General features: G+C 54.3%; 2 protein-coding genes across 2 annotated transcripts in view; both read left to right on the forward strand.

The window, feature by feature from the left end:
• The window catches only part of LOC116956757 (dynein axonemal heavy chain 2), a 464,532-nt gene that overhangs the window by 181,144 nt on the left and 262,765 nt on the right, over positions 1-20,623 (forward strand).
• The window catches only part of LOC116956790 (dynein axonemal heavy chain 2-like), a 116,427-nt gene that overhangs the window by 39,560 nt on the left and 56,244 nt on the right, over positions 1-20,623 (forward strand). The window contains exons 11-17 of the mRNA XM_076057999.1: positions 265-415; positions 1,332-1,480; positions 8,940-9,073; positions 10,727-10,871; positions 11,881-12,080; positions 18,726-18,852; positions 18,939-19,125. Of these exons, the coding sequence (XP_075914114.1) occupies positions 265-415; positions 1,332-1,480; positions 8,940-9,073; positions 10,727-10,871; positions 11,881-12,080; positions 18,726-18,852; positions 18,939-19,125 (1,093 nt within the window). The remainder of the gene's footprint in view (positions 1-264; positions 416-1,331; positions 1,481-8,939; positions 9,074-10,726; positions 10,872-11,880; positions 12,081-18,725; positions 18,853-18,938; positions 19,126-20,623) is intronic.

Consider the following 20,623-nt stretch of genomic DNA (forward strand, 5'->3'; position numbering starts at 1 on the left):
GTGTATAGTGTAGTGTATAGTATCGTGTATAGTGTAATGTATAGTGTAGTGTATAGTGTAGTGTATAGTGCAGTGCATAGTGTAGTGTATAGTGTAGTGTATAGTGTAGCCTATGGTGCAGTAAAGCAACTAACGATTGAACGGACGAATCTCGCGGCACCACCGCGTGTCCACCCTCCCCCCCCTGCCCCCCCTGCCCCCCCTGCCCCCCCCTGCCCCCCCCTTGCCCCCCCTGCCCCCCCTGCCCCCCCCCGCCCCCCACAGGGCTTGAAGGTGATCGACCTGCAGGCGACGGACCTCGTGCACACCCTGGGGGCGGCCGTGCAGCTGGGATCCCCGGTGCTGCTGCAGAACGTGCAGGAGCAGCTTGACCCCTCGCTGGCGCCCATCCTCAGCCGCTCCGTCACGCGCGTCGGTACGTGGTGGTGGGGGGGGTGGTGGTGGTGGGGGGTGGTGGGGGGGAGGTGGTGGGGGGGTGGTGGTGGGGGGGCGGGAGAAACCGCTGTCGCTGCACGGTGCCCGTGGTGGGTGGAAGGGGCTGTGGCCTCCGGTTCTGTGGGGACGGTAACCCCCCCCCCTCTCTCCCCCCCCTACCCCCCCCTACCCCCCCCTCTCGCCCACCCCCTACTCCCCCTACCCCCCCCCCTACTCCCCCTACCCCCGCCCCCTTCTCCCCCTCCTCTCCCCCCCACCACCCCATACCCCATCCTCTCCCTCCCACCTTTTCCTCCCCCCACCCTTCCTCCCCCACACCTCCTCCACTCCCCCCCTACCCCCCCTCTCCCCCCCCACCCCCCCTCTCCCCCCCCCACCCCCCCTCTCCCCCCCATACCCCCCCTCTCCCCCCCCTACCCCCCCCTCTCCCCCCCTACCCCCCCTTTCCCCCCCCTCTCCCCCCTACCCCCGCCCCTACTCCCCCCTACCCCCGCCCCTACTCCCCCCTACCCCCGCCCCTACTCCCCCCCCCACCCCCCCTCGCCCACCCCCTACTCCCCCGCCCCTACTCCCCTCCTCTCCCCCCCACCTCTCCTCCTCTCCCCCCCACCACCCCATACCCCATCCTCTCCCTCCCACCTTTTCCTCCTCCCTCCCCCCACCCATCCTCCCCCACTCCCCTCCTCCCCCCCTCCTCCCCCCCTTCTCTCTCCCCCCCCCCCCCACACCACCCTCTGGTGCTGGTGGTGGCTGTGGTGATCGCGGTGGCGGTCGTGGATGCGGTGATACGTGGTGGTGGTGGTGGTGTGGTTGCTGGTGGTGATGATCGTGGTGGTGATTTTGGTGGCGGTGATTTTGGTGGCGGTGGCGGTGATCGTGGCGGTGACCCGTGACAGCCGGCCGTGCCGTGATCAAGCTGGGCGAGCAGGAGCTTGAGTACAACCCCGACTTCCGTCTCTACATCACCACCAAGCTGTCCAACCCTCACTACCCCCCCGAGGTCTCCACCAAGACCACCATCGTCAACTTCGCCGTCAAGGAGCAGGTGAAGGGAGTCATAGTTAGTTTCATAGTTCATAGTTTCATTTATTTTTGGTATAGCCCTGTGAGCCATTCGGCTCTTGAATCGGAGTGCAACCGCAACAAACAAAAAACATGAACAAGAAAAACATCTTAAAGTGACTTTGTGTGTGACTGTGCAAAACAGAAAAATACAGGAGGAAAAAAAACATCAAAATATTCCTGAAATAGCACCGTACACCACCAACGCTATGTGCAAAAATCCCAGTGGGATGCAAGTCAAACAATAACAACAACAACCACAAGACAACTAAGATTAAGGCCATCAGTCTTAACTCCGTACTACAATAAACAAAAACATGGCCAAAACAAACAAAACGTTTTCGAAATCACCAAAATAAAAGTGGAGGCACGTTGGCAGCAGCCGCTGCAGCCGCCTGGACCCCTCGCGTCGGAGGGACGATGGAGTGCTACCGCTCACCGGCGGCTCGCACGGAGACCCGTAGACTCACACAGAGACTCACAGACTCACACAGAGACTCGTAGACTCACACAGAGACCCGTAGACTCACACAGAAACCCACAGACTCACGCATAGACTCACAGACTCACACACAGACCCAAAGACTCACGCAGAGACTCACAGACTCACGCATAGACCCGTAGACCCACACAGAGACTCAGAGACTCACACAGAGACCCGTAGACTCACGCAGAGACTCATAGACTCACACAGAGACTCATAGACTCACGCAGAGACCCACAGACTCACGCAGAGACCCGTAGACTCACACAGAGACTCACAGACTCACACAGAGACTCACAGACTCACAGAGAGACTCACAGACTCACGCAGAGACTCATAGACTCACGCAGAGACCCGTAGACTCACACAGAGACTCATAGACTCACACAGAGACTCACAGACTCACGCAGAGACTCGTAGACTCACACAGAGACTCGTAGACTCACGCAGAGACTCACAGACTCACGCAGAGACTCACAGACTCACACAGAGACACAGATACTCACACAGAGACTCACAGACTCACACAGAGACTCACAGACTCACACAGTGACCCACAGACTCACAGAGACCCACAGAATCACACAGAGACTCACAGACTCACGCAGAGACTCGTAGACTCACACAGAGACTCGTAGACTCACACAGAGACTCACAGACTCACACAGAGACCCGTAGACTCACGCAGAGACTCACAGACTCACACAGAGACTCACAGACTCACGCAGAGACCCGTAGACTCACACAGAGACCCGTAGACTCACACAGAGAGTCATAGACTCACGCAGAGACTCACAGACTCACGCAGAGACTCACAGACTCACACAGAGACTCATAGACTCACACAGAGACTCGTAGACTCACGCAGAGACTCACAGACTCACACAGAGACTCACAGACTCACAGAGAGACCCGTAGACTCACACAGAGACCCGTAGACTCACACAGAGACTCACAGACTCACACAGAGACTCATAGACTCACAGAGAGACCCACAGACTCACACAGAGACTTATAGACTCACAGAGAGACCCGTAGGCTCACACAGAGACCCGTAGACTCACAAAGAGACCCACAGACTCACACAGAGAACCGGAGACTCACACAGAGTCTCATAGACTCACAGAGAGTCCCATAGATTCACAGAGACCCACAGACTCACACAGAGACCTGTAGACTCACAGAGACCCACAGACTCACACAGAGACCCATAGACTCACGCAGAGACTCATAGACTCACACAGAGACCCGTAGACTCACACAGAGACCCGTAGACTCACACAGAGACCCACAGACTCACACAGAGTCTCATAGACTCACACAGAGACTCACAGACTCACACAGAGACCCGTAGACTCACACAGAGACTCATAGACTCACACAGAGACTCACAGACTCACACAGAGACCCATAGACTCACGCAGAGACTCACAGACTCACACAGAGACTCACAGACTCACACAGAGACTCATAGACTCACGCAGAGATTCATAGACTCACACAGAGACTCGTAGACTTACACAGAGACTCACAGACTCACAGAGAGACTCACAGACTCACGCAGAGACTCACAGACTCACGCAGAGACCCGTAGACTCACACAGAGACTCACAGACTCACAGAGAGACTCACAGACTCACACAGACTCGTAGACTCACGCAGAGACTCGTAGACTCACACAGAGACTCACAGACTCACACAGAGACTCACAGACTCACACAGAGAATCACAGACTCACGCAGAGACTCATAGACTCACACAGAGACCCACAGACTCACACAGAGACCCACAGACTCACGCAGAGATTCATAGACTCACACAGAGAACCCACAGACTCACGCATAGACTCATAGACTCACGCAGAGACTCGTAGACTCACACAGAGACTCGTAGACGCACACAGAGACTCATAGACTCACACAGAGACCCACAGACTCACACAGAGACCCGTAGACTCACGCAGAGACTCATAGACTCACACAGAGACTCATAGACTCACACAAAGACTCACAGACTCACATAGAGACTCACAGACTCACGCAGAGACTCGTAGACTCACAGAGACCCGTAGACTTACACAGAGACTCATAGACTCACACAGAGACTCACAGACTCACACAGAGACTCACAGACTCACGCAGAGACTCATAGACTCACACAGAGACCCACAGACTCACACAGAGACCCACAGACTCACGCAGAGATTCATAGACTCACACAGAGACTCACAGACTCACACAGAGACTCATAGACTCACAGAGAGACCCATAGACTCACGCAGAGATTCATAGACTCACACAGAGACCCACAGACTCACACAGAGACTCGTAGACTCACACAGAGACCCGTAGACTCACACAGAGACTCACAGACTCACATAGAGACTCACAGACTCACAGAGAAACCCGTAGACTCACACAGAGACTCATAGACTCACACAGAGACCCACAGACTCACACAGAGACTCGTAGACTCACACAGAGACTCACAGACTCACACAGAGACTCATAGCCTCACACAGAGACCCACAGACTCACACAGAGACTCATAGACTCACACAGAGACCCGTAGACTCACACAGAGACTCATAGACTCACACAGAGACCCGTAGACTCGCACAGAGACTCACAGACTCACACAGAGACCCGTAGACTCACACAGAGACCCGTAGACTCACACAGAGACCCGTAGACTCACACAGAGACCCACAGACTCACACAGAGACTCACAGACTCACACAGAGACCCACAGACTCACACAGAGACTCATAGACTCACACAGAGACCCACAGACTCACACAGAGACTCACAGAGACCCACAGACTCACACAGAGACTCATAGACTCACACAGAGACTCATAGACTCACACAGAGACCCACAGACTCACAGAGAACCATAGACTCACGCAGAGACCCACAGACTCACGCAGAGACTCGTAGACTCACACAGAGACTCATAGACTCACACAGAGACTCACAGACTCACATAGAGACTCACAGACTCACGCAGAGACTCGTAGACTCACACAGAGACTCATAGACTCACGCAGAGATTCATAGACTCACACAGAGACTCACAGACTCACACAGAGACTCACAGACTCACACAGAGACTCACATACTCACATAGAGACCCATAGACTCACACAGAGACCCACAGACTCATCACACAGAGACCCATAGACTCACACAGAGACCCACAGAGTCCACAGAGACCCATAGACTCACCAGATGGAGACCCATAGACTCACCACACAGAGACCCATAGACTACTCACACAGAGACCCATAGACTACTCACACAGAGACCCATAGACTACTCACACAGAGACCCATAAACTACTTACACAGAGACCCATAGACTCATCACAGAGACCCATAGACTCACCACACGGAGACCCATAGACTCACTACACAGAGACCCATAGACTCACCACACGGAAACGCATAGACTCACCACGCAGAGACCCATAGACTCACCGCACGAATACGCATAGACTCACCACGCAGAGACCCATAGACTCACCAGATGGCGACCTATAGACTCACCACACAGAGACCCATAGACTCACCAGACGGAGACCCACAGACTCACCACACGGAGATGTATAGACTCACCACACAGAGACCCATAGACTCACCACGCAGAGACCCATAGACTCACCACACAGAGACCCATAGACTCACCACACAGAGACCCACAGACTCACCACACAGAGACCAATAGACTCACCACACAGAGATCCACAGACTCATCACACAGAGACCCACAGACTCATCACACAGAGACCCACAGACTCACATAGAGACCCACAGACTCATCACACAGAGACCCATAGACTCACACAGAGACCCACAGACTCAGACAGAGACCCACAGACTCACACAGATACCCATAGACTCACACAGAGACCCATAGACTCACACAGAGACTCACATACTCACACAGAGACCGATAGACTCACACAGAGACCCATAGACTCACACAGAGACCCATAGACTCACACAGAGACCCACAGAGTCCACAGAGACCCATAGACTCACCAGATGGAGACCCATAGACTCACCACACAGACGACCCGTAGACTCACCCACACAGAGACCCACAGAGTCACACAGAGACCCATAGACTCACCAGACGGAGACACATAGACTCACACAGAGACCCATAGTCTCACCACGCAGAGACACATAGACTCACCACACGGATACGCATAGACTCACCACAAAGAGACCCATAGACTTACAACAAAGAGACCCATAGAGTCACCACACAGAGACCCCTAGACTCACCACATAGAGACCCATAGACTCACCGCACGGATATGCATAGACTCACCACGCAGAGACCCATAGACTCACCACACAGAGACCCATAGACTCATCACACAGAGACCCATAGACTCACCGCATAGAGACCCATAGACTCACCGCACAGAGACCCACAGACTCACCACATAGAGAGCCATAAACTCACCACACAGAGACCCATAGACTCACCACGCAGAGAACCATAGACTCACCACACAGAGACCCATAGACTCACCACACAGAGACCCATAGACTCACCACACAGAGACCCATAGACTCACCAAGCGGAGACCCATAGACTCACCACACAGATACCCATAGACTCACCACACAGAGACCCATAGACTCACCACACAGATACCCATAGACTCACCACAAGGAGACGCATAGACTCAGCACACGGAGATGTATAGACTCACCACAGAGACCCACAGACTCACCACACAGAGAGCCATAGACTCACCACACGGAGACGCATAGACTCAGTACACGGAGATGTATAGACTCACCACACAGAGACCCATAGACTCACCACACAGAGACCCATAGACTCACTACACAGAGACCCATAGACTCACCACACAGAGACCCATACACTCACACAGAGAGCCATAGACTCACCACACAGAGACCCATAGACTCACCACGCAGAGACCCATAGACTCACCACGCAGAGACTCATAGACTCACCACACATCGACCGATAGACTCACCACACAGAGACGCATAGACTCAGCACACGGAGATGTATAGACTCACCACACAGACCCATAGACTCACCACACAGAGACCCATAGACTCACCACACAGAGAGCCATAGACTCACCACACAGAGACCCGTAGACTCATCACACAGAGACCCATAGACTCACCACACAGAGACCCATAGACTCACCACACAGAGACCCACAGACTCACCACACAGAGACCGATAGACTCACCACACGGAGACCCACAGACTCACCACACAGATACCCACAGACTCACCACACAGATACCCATAGACTCACCACACAGAGACCCATAGACTCACCACACATAGACCCATAGACTCACCACACAGAGACCCATAGACTCACCACACAGAGACCCATAGACTCACCACACAGAGACCCACAGACTCACCACACAGAGACCCACAGACTCACCACACAGAGACCCATAGACTCACCACACAGAGACCCATTGACTCACCACGCGGAGACCCATAGACTCACCACGCAGAGACCCACAGACTCACCACACAGAGACCCATAGACTCTCATAGACACCCATAGACTCACCACACAGAGACCCATAGACTCACCGCACAGAGACCCACAGACTCACCACACAGAGACCCATAGACTCACCACACAGAGACCCATTGACTCACCACGCAGAGACCCATAGACTCACCACAGATACCCATAGACTCACCACACAGAGACCCATAGACTCACCACGCAGAGACCCATAGACTCACCACGCAGAGACTCATAGACTCACCACACATCGACCGATAGACTCACCACACAGAGACGCATAGACTCAGCACACGGAGATGTATAGACTCACCACACAGACCCATAGACTCACCACACAGAGACCCATAGACTCACCACACAGAGAGCCATAGACTCACCACACAGAGACCCGTAGACTCATCACACAGAGACCCATAGACTCACCACACAGAGACCCATAGACTCACCACACAGAGACCCACAGACTCACCACACAGAGACCGATAGACTCACCACACGGAGACCCACAGACTCACCACACAGATACCCACAGACTCACCACACAGATACCCATAGACTCACCACACAGAGACCCATAGACTCACCACACATAGACCCATAGACTCACCACACAGAGACCCATAGACTCACCACACAGAGACCCATAGACTCACCACACAGAGACCCACAGACTCACCACACAGAGACCCACAGACTCACCACACAGAGACCCATAGACTCACCACACAGAGACCCATTGACTCACCACGCGGAGACCCATAGACTCACCACGCAGAGACCCACAGACTCACCACACAGAGACCCATAGACTCTCATAGACACCCATAGACTCACCACACAGAGACCCATAGACTCACCGCACAGAGACCCACAGACTCACCACACAGAGACCCATAGACTCACCACACAGAGACCCATTGACTCACCACGCAGAGACCCATAGACTCACCACAGATACCCATAGACTCACCACACAGAGACCCATAGACTCTCATAGACACCCATAGACTCACCACACAGAGACCCATAGACTCACCGCACAGAGACCCACAGACTCACCACACAGAGACCCATTGACTCACCACACAGAGACCCATTGACTCACCACGCGGAGACCCATAGACTCACCACACAGATACCCATAGACTCACCACAAGGAGACGCATAGACTCAGTACACGGAGATGTATAGACTCACCACAGAGACCCACAGACTCACCACACAGAGACCCACAGACTCATCACACAGAGACCCACAGACTTGTTACAATGAGACCCACAGAGTCACCACACAGAGACCCACAGACTCTCATAGACACCCATAGACTCACCACACAGAGACCCATAGACTCACCGCACACCCCCCCCCCCCCTCCCCACATGTGTGCCGTGTCGCGACCCAGGGCCTCGAGGCTCAGCTGCTGGCCATCGTGGTCCGGCGCGAGAAGCCGGATCTCGAGGAGCAGAAGGACTCGCTGGTGCTAGCCATCGCCGCCGGGAAGAGCAAGCTACAGGAGTTGGAGGACGAGATCCTGCGGTGAGACCCGGGCGAGATGTTGGCCACCTCGCCCCCCCCCCCCCTCCGGTTGTACAGGAGAGGGTCGTGCGCTCGATCCCGGCAAACCTGACGACGTCCGTCATTGGGTTTCAGAAGTTTACGATTTCTAAAATAAGAGATCCCGGGGAACTCGTGTGCTTGCGACATGAGTTAGACCCCAGAGGGGTCTGTTCGTAAGTCGATTTGTCCGTAAGTCGATTTGATCGTAAGTTGATTTGTCCATAAGTCGATTTGATCGTAAGTTGATTTGTCCATAAGTCGATTTGATTGTAAGTCGATTTGATCGTAAGTCGATTTGTCCATAAGTCGATTTGATCGTAAGTTGATTTGATCGTAAGTCGATTTGTCAAAAAGTAGATTTGATCGTAAGTCGATTTGTCCATAAGTCGATTTGATCATAAGTTGATTTGATCGTAAGTCGATTTGTCCATAAGTCGATTTGATCGTAAGTCTCATTGTCCAAAAGTCGATTTGATCGAAAGTCGATTTGATCCTAAGTCGATTTGTCCATAAGTCAATTTGTCCATAAGTCAATTTGATCGTAAGTCGATTTGATCGTAAGTCGATTTGTCCATAAGTCTATTTGATCTAAAGTCGATTTGATCCTAAGTCGATTTGTCCATAAGTCGATTTATCCATAAGTCGATTTGATCGTAAGTCGATTTGTCAATAAGTCGATTTGTCCATAAGTCGATTTGATCGTAAGTCGATTTGATCGTAAGTCCATTTGTCCATAAGTCGATTTGTCCATAAGTCGATTTGATCGTAAGTCGATTTGATCGTAAGTCGATTTGATCGTAAGTCGATTTGTCCATAAGTCGATTTGTCCATAAGTCGATTTGATCGTAAGACGATTTGATCGCAAGTCGATTTGATCGTTAGTCGATTTGTCCATAAGTCGATTTGTCCATAAGTCGATTTGATCGTAAGTCGATTTGTCCTTAATAAGTCGATTTGATCGTAAGTCGATTTGTCCATAAGTCGATTTATCCATGAGTCGATTTGATCGTAAGTCGATTTGTCCATAAGTCGATTTGTCCATAAGTCGATTTGATCGTAAGTCGATTTGATCGTAAGTCGATTTGATCGTAAGTCGATTTGTCCATAAGTCGATTTGATCGTAAGTCGATTTGTCCAAAAGTCGATTTGATCATAAGTCGATTTGATCGTAAGTCGATTTGTCCATAAGTCGATTTGTCCATAAGTCGATTTGTCCATAAGTCGATTTGATCGTAAGTCGATTTGTCCATAAGTCGATTTGTTCGTAAGTCGATTTGTCCATAAGTCGATTTGTCCATAAGTCGATTTGATCGTAAGTCGATTTGATCGCAAGTCGATTTGATCGTAAGTCGATTTGTCCATAAGTCGATTTGATCGTAGGTCGATTTCTCCCCCTCCATTCTCCCCTCCTCTCCCCCCTCTCCCCCCCTTCTCCCCCCCTCCTCCCCCCTCCCCATTCTCCCCCTCCACTCTCCCCCCCTTCTCCCCCCCCCCCCCCACACTCTCCCATCCCCACCTTCCCTCCTCCACTCCCCCCCCATCCCCTCCCTCCCACTCTCCCTCCCTTCTCCCCCCACCTTCCACCGCCTCCACCTCCACCACCGCCTCCACCGCCTCCACCACCGCCTCCAGGCTGCTGAACGAGTCCCAGGGCTCGCTGCTGGATGACCCGCAGCTCGTGAACGCCCTGCAGGCGTCCAAGGTCACGGCGGGGGAAGTTGCCGAGCAGCTGGCCGTGAGCGAGCACACGGAGGCCAAGATCGACGCCGCTCGCGAGGTCAGCGCTCGCCAACGGGAGAGCTTCTCCGTTCGCGCTAGGAGATGTCGACTGCCTCGCCCGGTGTGCAGGAGGTCGTGGGTTCCATCCCGACCCTGACGACGCCTGCTGCTGCTGCTGTATATTTGGAGTTTGCGTCTCCCTCTCTCTCTCTCATCATCATCATCACGGTGGCTAGGAGATGTCGACTGCCTCGCCCGGTGTGCAGGAGGTCGTGGGTTCCATCCCGACCCTGACGACGCCTGCTGCTGCTGCTGTATATTTGGAGTTTGCGTCTCCCTCTCTCTCTCTCATCATCATCATCACGGTGGCTATGAGATGTTGACTACCTCGCCCGGTGTGCAGGAGGTCGTGGGTTCCATCCCGACCCTGACGACGCCTGCTGCTGCTGTAGATTTGGAGTTTGCGTGTCTCTCTCTCTCTCTCATCATCATCACGGTGGCTCGGAGATGTCAACTGCCATGCCTGGTGTGCAGGAGGTCGTGGGTTCCATCCCTACCCTAGCGATGCCTGCTGCTGCTGTATATTTGGAGTCTGCGTGTCTCTCTCATCATCATCATCACGGTGGCTATGAGATGTTGACTACCTCGCCCGGTGTACAGGTTGTCATGGGTTCCATCCTTACTCTGGCAACGCCTGCTGCTGTATATTTGGAGTCTGCGTGTCTCTCTCTCTCATCATCATCATCACGGTGGCTCGGAGATGTCAACTGCCATGCCTGGTGTGCAGGAGGTCGTGGGTTCCATCCCGACCCTGACGACGCCTGCTGCTGCTGTAGATTTGGAGTTTGCGTCTCTCTCTCATCATCACCATCATCACGGTGGCTAGGAGATGTTGACTGCCTCGCCCGGTGCACAGGAGGTCCGTGGCTTCGATCCCGACCCTGGCACTCGCCTGTTGCTGCTGCTGCTGCACATTTGGACTTTGCGTGCCCACGCCGCTGACGAGCCGACCGCAAGGTGCATCGTCATCGTGGTCGTTCTTGTCGTTGCCATTCGCGCGCACGCAGGGATACCGCGCCTGTGCCCAGCGCGCCTCCGTGCTGTTCTTCGTTGTCACCGACATGGGCCGCGTAGACCCTATGTACCAGTTTTCGCTCGCCTCTTACCTGAGCCTCTTCGACCTGAGCATCGAGAAGAGCCAGCGAAGCCCCAAGCTCGAGCAGAGGATCGTGAACCTCAACAGCCATCACACCTACAGCGTCTACCGGTGCTCGCTCGCCCGCTCGCGCTCGCTCGCACGCACGCGCTCACACACTCGCTCACACACACACGCTACACTACCACACACACACACACACGCTACACTACCACACACACAAACACACGCTACACTACCACACACAAACACACACGCTACACTACCACACACACACGCTACACTACCAAACACACACGCTACATTACCACACACACGCTACACTACCACACACACGCACACGCTACACTACCACACATACACGCTACACTACCACACACATACACGCTACACTACCACACACATACACGCTACACTACCACACACAAACACACGCTACACTACCACACACATACACGCTACACTACCACACACACACACACACGCTACACTACCACACACACACACACGCTACACTACCACACACAAACACACACGCTACACTACCACACACAAACACACACTACACTACCACACACAAACACGCTACACTACCACACACACACACACGCTACACTACCACACACACACGCTACACTACCACACACACACACGCTAGATTACCACACACACGCTACACTACCACACACACGCACACGCTACACTACCACACACACGCTACACTACCACACACACGCACACGCTACACTACCACACACACGCTACACTACCACACACACACATGCTACACTACCACACACACGCTACACTACCACACACACGCTACACTACCACACACACACACACACGCTACACTACCACACACACGCTACACTACCACACACACACACACACGCTACACTACCACACACACACACACGCTACACTACCACAAACACACACGCTACACTACGACACACACATGCTACACTACCACACACACGCTACACTACCATAAACACACACGCTACACTACGACACACACACGCTACACTACCACACACACACACGCTACACTACCACACACACACACGCTACACTACCACACACACACACGCTACACTACGACACACACACGCTACACTACCACACACACGCTACACTACCACAAACACACACGCTACACTACCACAAACACACACGCTACACTACGACACACACACGCTACACTACCACACACACGCTACACTACCACAAACACACACGCTACACTACCGCCACACACACGCTACATTACCACACACACACACGCTACACTACCACACACAAACACACACGCTACACTACCACACACAAACACACACGCTACACTACCACACACAAACACACACGCTACACTACCACACACAAACACACACGCTACACTACCGCCACACACACGCTACACTACCACACACACACACGCTACACTACCACACACAAACACACACGCTACACTACCACACACAAACACACGCTACACTACCGCCACACACACGCTACACTACCACACACATACACGCTACACTACCGCCACACACACACACGCTACACTACCGCCACACACACACACATGCTACACTACCACACACACAAACACACGCTACACTACCACACACACACACACGCTACACTACCACACACACACACGCTACACTACCACACACAAACACACACGCTACACTACCACACACAAACACACACGCTACACTACCACACACACACACGCTACACTACCACACACACACATGCTACACTACCACACACACACGCTACACTACCACACGCTACACTACCACACGCTACACTACCGCCACACACACGCTACACTACCACACACACACACGCTACACTACCACACACAAACACACACGCTACACTACCACACACAAACACACACGCTACACTACCGCCACACACACGCTACACTACCGCCACACACACGCTACACTACCACACACACACACGCTACACTACCACACACAAACACACACGCTACACTACCACACACAAACACACACGCTACACTACCACACACACACACGCTACACTACCACACACACACACGCTACACTACCACACACACACGCTACACTACCACACACATACACGCTACACTACCACACACATACACGCTACACTACCACACACACACACACACGCTACACTACCACACACAAACACACACGCTACACTACCACACACAAACACACACGCTACACTACCGCCACACACACACGCTACACTACCACACACACGCTACACTACCACACACACGCTACACTACCACACACAAACACACACTACACTACCACACACACACACACGCTACACTACCACAAACACACACGCTACACTACCACACACACACGCTACACTACCACACACATACACGCTACACTACCACACACATACACGCTACACTACCACACACATACACGCTACACTACCACACACATACACGCTACACTACCACACACACACACGCTACACTACCACACATACACACTACACTACCACACACAAACACACACTACACTACCACACACACACACACGCTACACTACCACACACACACGCTACACTACCACACACACGCACACGCTACACTACCGCCACACGCACACGCTACACTACCGCCACACACACACGCTACACTACCACACACACGCTACACTACCACACACAAATGCTACACTACCACACACACGCTACACTACCACACACACGCTACACTACCACACACACGCTACACTACCACACACACACACGCTACACTACCACAAACACACACGCTACACTACCACAAACACACACGCTACACTACCACACACACACGCTACACTACCACACACACACGCTACACTACCACACACACACGCTACACTACCGCCACACACAAACACACACGCTACACTACCGCCACACACACACGCTACACTACCGCCACACACACACACTACACTACCACACACAAACACACATGCTACACTACCACACACACGCTACACTACCACACACATGCTACACTACCACACACACACACGCTACACTACCACACACACACGCTACACTACCACACACACACGCTACACTACCACACACACAAACACACACGCTACACTATGACACACACACGCTACACTACCACACACACACACGCTACACTACCACACACACACACGCTACACTACCACACACACACACGCTACACTACGACACACACACGCTACACTACCACACACACGCTACACTACCACAAACACACACGCTACACTACCACAAACACACACGCTACACTACGACACACACACGCTACACTACCACACACACGCTACACTACCACAAACACACACGCTACACTACCGCCACACACACGCTACACTACCACACACACACACGCTACACTACCACACACAAACACACACGCTACACTACCACACACAAACACACACGCTACACTACCACACACAAACACACACGCTACACTACCACACACAAACACACACGCTACACTACCGCCACACACACGCTACACTACCACACACACACACGCTACACTACCACACACAAACACACATGCTACACTACCACACACAAACACACGCTACACTACCGCCACACACACGCTACACTACCACACACATACACGCTACACTACCGCCACACACACACACGCTACACTACCGCCACACACACACACATGCTACACTACCACACACACAAACACACGCTACACTACCACACACACAAACACACGCTACACTACCACACACACACACACGCTACACTACCACACACACACACGCTACACTACCACACACACACACGCTACACTACCACACACAAACACACACGCTACACTACCACACACAAACACACACGCTACACTACCACACACACACACGCTACACTACCACACACACACATGCTACACTACCACACACACACGCTACACTACCACACGCTACACTACCACACGCTACACTACCGCCACACACACGCTACACTACCACACACACACACGCTACACTACCACACACAAACACACACGCTACACTACCACACACAAACACACACGCTACACTACCGCCACACACACGCTACACTACCACACACACACACGCTACACTACCACACACAAACACACACGCTACACTACCACACACAAACACACACGCTACACTACCACACACAAACACACACGCTACACTACCACACACACACACGCTACACTACCACACACACACACGCTACACTACCACACACACACGCTACACTACCACACACATACACGCTACACTACCACACACATACACGCTACACTACCACACACATACACGCTACACTACCACACACATACACGCTACACTACCACACACACACACGCTACACTACCACACACAAACACACACGCTACACTACCACACACAAACACACACGCTACACTACCGCCACACACACACGCTACACTACCACACACACGCTACACTACCACACACACGCTACACTACCACACACAAACACACACTACACTACCACACACACACACACGCTACACTACCACAAACACACACGCTACACTACCACACACACACGCTACACTACCACACACATACACGCTACACTACCACACACATACACGCTACACTACCACACACATACACGCTACACTACCACACACATACACGCTACACTACCACACACACACACGCTACACTACCACACATACACACTACACTACCACACACAAACACACACTACACTACCACACACACACACACGCTACACTACCACACACACACGCTACACTACCACACACACGCACACGCTACACTACCGCCACACACACACGCTACACTACCGCCACACACACACGCTACACTACCGCCACACACACACGCTACACTACCACACACACGCTACACTACCACACACAAATGCTACACTACCACACACACGCTACACTACCACACACACGCTACACTACCACACACACGCTACACTACCACACACACACACGCTACACTACCACAAACACACACGCTACACTACCACAAACACACACGCTACACTACCACACACACACGCTACACTACCACACACACACGCTACACTACCACACACACACGCTACACTACCACACACACAAACACACACGCTACACTACCACACACAAACACACACGCTACACTACCACACACACACACGCTACACTACCACACACACACATGCTACACTACCACACACACACGCTACACTACCACACGCTACACTACCACACGCTACACTACCGCCACACACACGCTACACTACCACACACACACACGCTACACTACCACACACAAACACACACGCTACACTACCACACACAAACACACACGCTACACTACCGCCACACACACGCTACACTACCACACACAAACACACACGCTACACTACCACACACAAACACACACGCTACACTACCACACACACACACACACGCTACACTACCACACACACACACGCTACACTACCACACACACACGCTACACTACCACACACATACACGCTACACTACCACACACATACACGCTACACTACCACACACATACACGCTACACTACCACACACACACACACGCTACACTACCACACACAAACACACACGCTACACTACCACACACAAACACACACGCTACACTACCGCCACACACACACGCTACACTACCACACACACGCTACACTACCACACACACGCTACACTACCACACACACGCTACACTACCACACACAAACACACACTACACTACCACACACACACACACGCTACACTACCACAAACACACACGCTACACTACCACACACACACGCTACACTACCACACACATACACGCTACACTACCACACACATACACGCTACACTACCACACACATACACGCTACACTACCACACACATACACGCTACACTACCACACACACACACGCTACACTACCACACATACACACTACACTACCACACACAAACACACACTACACTACCACACACACACACACGCTACACTACCACACACACACGCTACACTACCACACACACGCACACGCTACACTACCGCCACACACACACGCTACACTACCGCCACACACACACGCTACACTACCACACACAAATGCTACACTACCACACACACGCTACACTACCACACACACGCTACACTACCACACACACACACGCTACACTACCACAAACACACACGCTACACTACCACAAACACACACGCTACACTACCACACACACACGCTACACTACCACACACACACGCTACACTACCACACACACACGCTACACTACCACACACACAAACACACACGCTACACTACCGCCACACACAAACACACACGCTACACTACCGCCACACACACACGCTACACTACCGCCACACACACACTACACTACCACACACAAACACACATGCTACACTACCACACACACGCTACACTACCACACACACGCTACACTACCACACACACGCTACACTACCACACACACACACGCTACACTACCACACACACACGCTACACTACCACACACACACGCTACACTACCACACACACAAACACACACGCTACACTACCACACACACGCTACACTACCACACACACACACACGCTACACTACCACACACACACACACGCTACACTACCACACACGCGCGCGCGCGATGTGCTCACTCGCCGAGTTTGCCCGCGTGCCAGGTCCACGTGCCGCGGCCTGTTTGACCGCCACAAGCTGCTCTTCAGCTTCCACATGTGTGCCAAGATCCTGCAGGCAGCCGGCAAGCTCCACCACGAGGAATACGCCTTCTTCCTGCGTGGCGGAGTGGTGAGTGTCACACCAACCCACCCACCGTCGCCCACCCGGCGGCATCGCCCGCACCCTCACCGGCCACCCGCCCCTGCCACCACCAGGTGCTGGACCGCGAGGGCCAGATGGACAATCCGTGCCCGGAGTGGCTCGCCGACTCGGAGTGGGACAACGTGACGGAGCTGGACAAGCTGGCGAGCTTCCACGGCATCATGGCCTCGTTCGAGCAGCAGCCGCGTGGCTGGCACACGTGGTGCACGGCCGCCCAGCCCGAGGGGACGCCTCTGCCAGGTGCCGCTCGACCGGCCGCCCGCCCGCTCGCCCACTCCCTCGCTCGTTCTCTCGCTCGCTCCCTCGTCCACCCGCCCGCTCGTCCACCCGCCCGCTCACCCACTCCCTCGTCCACCTGCCCACTCCCTCGTCCACCTGCCCGCTCACCCACTCCCACGCTCGTTTCTCTCGTTCGCTCCCTCCCGCCCACCGAGCGATGCGAGTCTGTCTCCCCCCCCCCCCACCGAGCGAGTCTCCCCCCCCCACCAAGCGAGTCTCCCCTCCACCAAGCGAGTCTGTCTCCCCCCCCCCCCCCCACCAAGCGAGTCTCCCCCCCACCAACGAGTCTCCCCCCACCAAGCGAGTCTCCCCCCCACCAACGAGACTCCCCCCCACCAACGAGTCTCCCCCCCCCACCAAGTCTCCCCCCACCAAGCGAATCTCCCCTCCACCAAGCGAGTCTCCCCCCCACCAAGCGAGTCTCCCCCCACCAAGCGAGTCTCCCCCCCACCAACGAGACTCCCCCCCACCAAGTCTCCCCCCACCAAGCGAATCTCCCCCCCACCAAGCGAGTCTCCCCCCACCCACCAAGCGAGTCTCCCCCCTCCACCAACGAGTCTCCCCCCCCCACCAAGTCTCCCCCCACCAAGCGAATCTCCCCTCCACCAAGCGAGTCTTCCCCCCACCAAGCGAGTCTCCCCCCCACCAAGCGAGTCTCCCCCCCACCAAGCGAGTCTCCCCCCCACCAAACGAGTCTCCCCCCCCCACCAAGCGAGTCTCCCCCCCACCAAGCGACTCTCCCCTCCACCAAGCGAGTCTGTCTCCCCCCCCCCCCCACCAAGCGAGTCTCCCCCCCACCAACGAGTCTCCCCCCACCAAGCGAGTCTCCCCCCCACCAACGAGACTCCCCCCCACCAACGAGTCTCCCCCCCCCACCAAGTCTCCCCCCACCAAGCGAATCTCCCCCCCACCAAGCGAGTCTCCCCCCCCCCACCAAGCGAGTCTCCCCCCTCCACCAAGCGAGTCTCCCCCCCCCACCAAGTCTCCCCCCACCAAGCGAATCTCCCCTCCACCAAGCGAGTCTCCCCCCCACGAAGCGAGTCTCCCCCCACCAAGCGAGTCTCCCCCCCACCAACGAGACTCCCCCCCACCAACGAGTCTCCCCCCCCCACCAAGTCTCCCCCCACCAAGCGAATCTCCCCCCCACCAAGCGAGTCTCCCCCCCCCCACCAAGCGAGTCTCCCCCCTCCACCAACGAGTCTCCCCCCCCCACCAAGTCTCCCCCCACCAAGCGAATCTCCCCTCCACCAAGCGAGTCTCCCCCCCACCAAGCGAGTCTCCCCCCCACCAAGCGAGTCTCCCCCCCACCAAGCGAGTCTCCCCCCCACCAAGCGAGTCTCCCCCCCACCAAGCGAGTCTCCCCCCCCCACCAAGCGAGTCCCCCCCCCACCAAGCGAGTCTCCCCCCCACCAAGCGAGTCTCCCCCCCACCAAGCGAGTCTCCCCCCCACCAAGCGAGT

This window comes from Petromyzon marinus, assembly GCF_048934315.1.
Source record: "Petromyzon marinus isolate PM22_M1 ecotype Great Lakes invasive population chromosome 67 unlocalized genomic scaffold, UKy_Petmar_22M1.pri1.0 chr67_unloc.3, whole genome shotgun sequence".
NCBI classification, from domain to species: Eukaryota; Metazoa; Chordata; class Hyperoartia; order Petromyzontiformes; family Petromyzontidae; genus Petromyzon; species Petromyzon marinus.